The sequence below is a fragment of the Penaeus chinensis genome, chromosome 36, assembly GCF_019202785.1.
Source record: "Penaeus chinensis breed Huanghai No. 1 chromosome 36, ASM1920278v2, whole genome shotgun sequence".
In the NCBI taxonomy this organism is placed as follows: domain Eukaryota; kingdom Metazoa; phylum Arthropoda; class Malacostraca; order Decapoda; family Penaeidae; genus Penaeus; species Penaeus chinensis.
In genome coordinates this window covers 33,764,401-33,768,038 of record NC_061854.1, presented here as the reverse complement: position 1 = coordinate 33,768,038, position 3,638 = coordinate 33,764,401, and the positions used below count along the sequence as shown (strand labels likewise).

The 3,638-nt window shown below is 55.2% G+C and overlaps 1 protein-coding gene across 1 annotated transcript in view; it reads right to left on the bottom strand.

Annotated features, from left to right (window-relative positions):
- The window catches only part of LOC125044929, an 87,863-nt gene extending 85,779 nt beyond the window's left edge, over positions 1 to 2,084 (bottom strand). The window contains exons 1-2 of the mRNA XM_047641891.1: positions 2,055 to 2,084; positions 928 to 1,878 (exon numbers count right to left, since the gene is read on the bottom strand). Of these exons, the coding sequence (XP_047497847.1) occupies positions 928 to 1,878; positions 2,055 to 2,084 (981 nt within the window). The remainder of the gene's footprint in view (positions 1 to 927; positions 1,879 to 2,054) is intronic.
- Positions 2,085 to 3,638: the final 1,554 nt, after the last annotated feature.

Below are 3,638 nucleotides of genomic sequence, written 5' to 3'. Positions count from 1 at the left end.
CAGCCCCTCAGTCACTCAGCCACTCAGTCACTCAGCCACTCAGTCACTCAGCCACTCAGTCCACTCACCACTCAGCCACTCAGTCACTCAGACCACTAGTCACTCAGTCACCACTCAGTCACTCAACCACTCAGTCCCCTCAGCCACTCAGTCACTCAGCCACTCAGCACTCAGCCCCTCAGTCACTCAGCCACTCAGTCACTCAGCCACTCAGTCACTCCCGCCATCAGTCACTCAGCCACTCAGTCACTCAGGGCCCCTCAGTCACTTAGTCACTCAGTCACTCAGCCACTCAGTCACCAGCAAATCAGTCACTCAGTCACTCAGCCACTCAGTCACTCAGCCACTCAGTCACTCAGCCACTCAGTCACTCAGTCACTCAGCCACTCAGTCTCTCAGTCACTCAGCCACTCAGTCTCTCAGCCACTCAGTCTCTCAGCCACTCAGTCTCTCAGCCACTCAGTCTCTCAGCCACTCAGTCTCTCAGTCACTCAGTCTCTCAGTCACTCAGCCACTCAGTCACTCAGTCACTCAGTAACTCAGTCAGTCACTCAGCCACTCAGTCAGTCAGCCACTCAGTCAGTCAGCCACTCAGTCAGTCAGCCACTCAGCCACTCAGTCACTCAGTCACTCAGTCTCTCAGCCACTTAGTCAGTCAGTCATTTTCTCTCTCTCTCTCTCTCTCTCTCTCTATCTCTATCTATCTCTCTCTATCTCATCGTCCTGTATATCATTTTAATGTGCATAATAAGTTTGCGCTTGAATGTCTACCAATACTTAAAAATGGGAGACAAAATAAAGTAAGATACATTAATTAAATAAAAAACTACTATATAGATCCAACAGGTCTGTTACCCTCGCAGGGCTCCTCCCCCTCCGAGAGAAGCCCCGCCCACTACTCCCGGCGGCGGCGCCGACGCGGCCTACCTTGAACTCGGGCGTGGTGTGCGTGCTGCAGGAGTCACCGTATTGGCCCTCGTTGGCCGTGAACTGAAGCTCCGTGAACTTGGTGAGGCCCATGCCGAACAGGCGGACGTGGGCGTCCGAGCCGACCAGGATGGAGCCGGCCAGGTCTTCGTACGCGATGCCCTTCGAGTGCTCCTCCACACGCAGCCCCGTCACCTTGATCAGGCGGCCCGAGGAGCCGGCCACAGGGGGCGGCGCGGGGGCCACGGGGCGCTCCGTAGTAGCGGTGGCGGCGGCGGCGCTGGCGGCGTCCGAGACGCGGGTCTCCTCCGGCGCCGCCAAGGGCACGGCCGGCCCCTCCTCCTTCATGAGACTCATCATGTCGTCCGCAAGGCCCAGGCTCTCCAGGTCCTCGTCCCCACCGCCCGCGCGCGCGCCCGCACTAGTTCTTGGCTTGTCTGTGATCTTTCCCTCGGGCTTTGCGCCGTCGGCGCTAGTTCTCTCGTCGCGGGCCGGGGCGCCCTCGGGGTCGTCCCCGAGCATGCGCTCTGCGGGCGGCGGCGCACTCGCCTTCTCCTCCTCCTTCTCGTTGTCCTTCGCGTCCTTGTTGTCCGCCGAGGCTTTGGTCACACTCGTCACACTCTCTGCGCTGCGCTCACTCGTGGCGCCGCGCTCACTCCCCCCCGCCACCTGACCCTTGACCCCTCCCTGGCCCTTGGCTTCCCCCTCGCCCTCGGCCCCGTGCACTGTCACACTCTCTCCAGGAGCCGCTTCGGTGTGGCCCTCCGTCGCGGCCTCGCTTGCCTCTGCGGCGCCCTGGTCATCCCCGCCGGCGGCTGCGCCTTCGCCTGGGGCGGTGGCGTTAGCGGAGCTCTCAGGGCCGACGGAGGCGCCCGCGAAGGCCTCGTCCTCAGGCGGCGGCCGCTCCACGCTGCGCAGGCTGCAAAGAGAGGAAAGGGGCGTTAGAGATTTCTGCAGAGTTCCGGTTTAAGAAACTCGTTAGAAGGAAATGAATCAATTTCATATGCACAGAAACAACCTTTTCTCTATGAACTGGCTGACGATTACACGGCAGCAACATTAAATAGTTATTATCACAACGACGCAAAAATCGTTAGCATTCCATAATTCGAGACATTCCTTCGCACCGAAGAGATTTGCCGAGGAGCCGCTGACATTAAAATCAAAATGATATTGACGACGGAACGCGATGCACCGGCCAGCCGCGCTCGCTCACGTTAACTTTTCAGCAGTTCGATGCCCTTTCTCTCTTCTATTGCTCTCAACTTTTCTTACTAAGGATCTCCCTCCCTCGGTTCTTCTATGTGTCTATCTGTCTCTAACTCGCTGTCGTAGCAGTAATACTAGCAGTGCAATAATAATAATAATAATAATAATAATAATAATAATAATAATAATAATAATAATAATAGTACACGTACACGTACACGGACACACACACACACACACACACACACACACACACACACACACACACACACACACACAAACACACAAACACACTAATACCACCATCTCAACTTTCAAATAAAGTTCATATTGCATTTTTGTTTTCTTTTTTTTTGTCATCTCGTGTTTACGATCGAGGCGAGATCACGTGACCACCTCCCCCGGGCGTGAATCAGCTGATCGCGGCTTCCGTTCCGTCGAGCGTATTTGGTTCATGATTTCTGAGATTAGTCTAATGCTCGGAGACCCACGCACCGGGTTCGGTTTAGTGCGGAGGAGGAAACGTGTTCATTTAATGCACTTGGCTGCGTTCGTCTTGGCTCGCTTTCCTTTTTCTTTTATCTTTGTTTTCCTTTCTTGCTCGCTTGCTCGCTCGCTCTCTCGTTCTCTCGTTCTCTCGATCTCTCGCTCTCTCGCTCTCTCGCTCTCTCGCTCTCTTGCTCTCTTGCTCTCTTGCTCTCTTGCTCTCTTGCTCTCTTGCTCTCTTGCTCTCTTGCTCTCTTGCTCTCTTGCTCTCTTGCTCTCTTGCTCTCTTGCTCTCTTGCTCTCTTGCTCTCTCGCTCTCTCGCTCTCTCGCTCTCTCGATCTCTCGATCTATCTAGCTCTATCTCTATCTCTATCTCTCTACCTGTGTGTGTGTGTGTGTGTGTGTGTGTGTGTGTGTGTGTGTGTGTGTGTGTGTGTGTGTGTGTGTGTGTGTGTGTGTGTGTGTGTGTGTCTTCCGCTTACGTTATCGGTAAGTCAACGCGCCTGTTTTGCTCACTTGCTCATTCTCCCACTCCTCTTCCACTTTATCCCTTCTCCCTCCTTCTTCTCCGCTTCCTCACCTCCCTGCTCCTCTCCTCCCACGCCATCTCATCCCCATCCCTCCATCTCACCCTCACCCCCCTCTTCCCACTCCCCTCCCCTCCCTCCAACTAACCCTTCCTCCTCTCCACTCCCCTCTCTTCTCTCCCCTTCCCCCCCCCCTCTTCTCCTCCTCTTCGTCTTTCCCGACTAATTCAAGGGCAAAGCTCCCGTTATCTCGCAGACACACCAAGCGTCGCCTCTCTCGCGCTCTCTCGCGCTCTCTCGCGCTCTCTCGCGCTCTCTCGCGCTCTCTCTCGCGGAAAGGAACCAAAGACCACAAAACCCCAAACCAAACCCAAAACAAAAACGAAAATCGACCCCCCCCCCCCCAAGAGATGGCAGGAGCATCTCATAGCCAATTCCCTCTCTATTTTCCTTCCAAATTCCTTTTTCCTTTCGCCACGCCGCGCCGA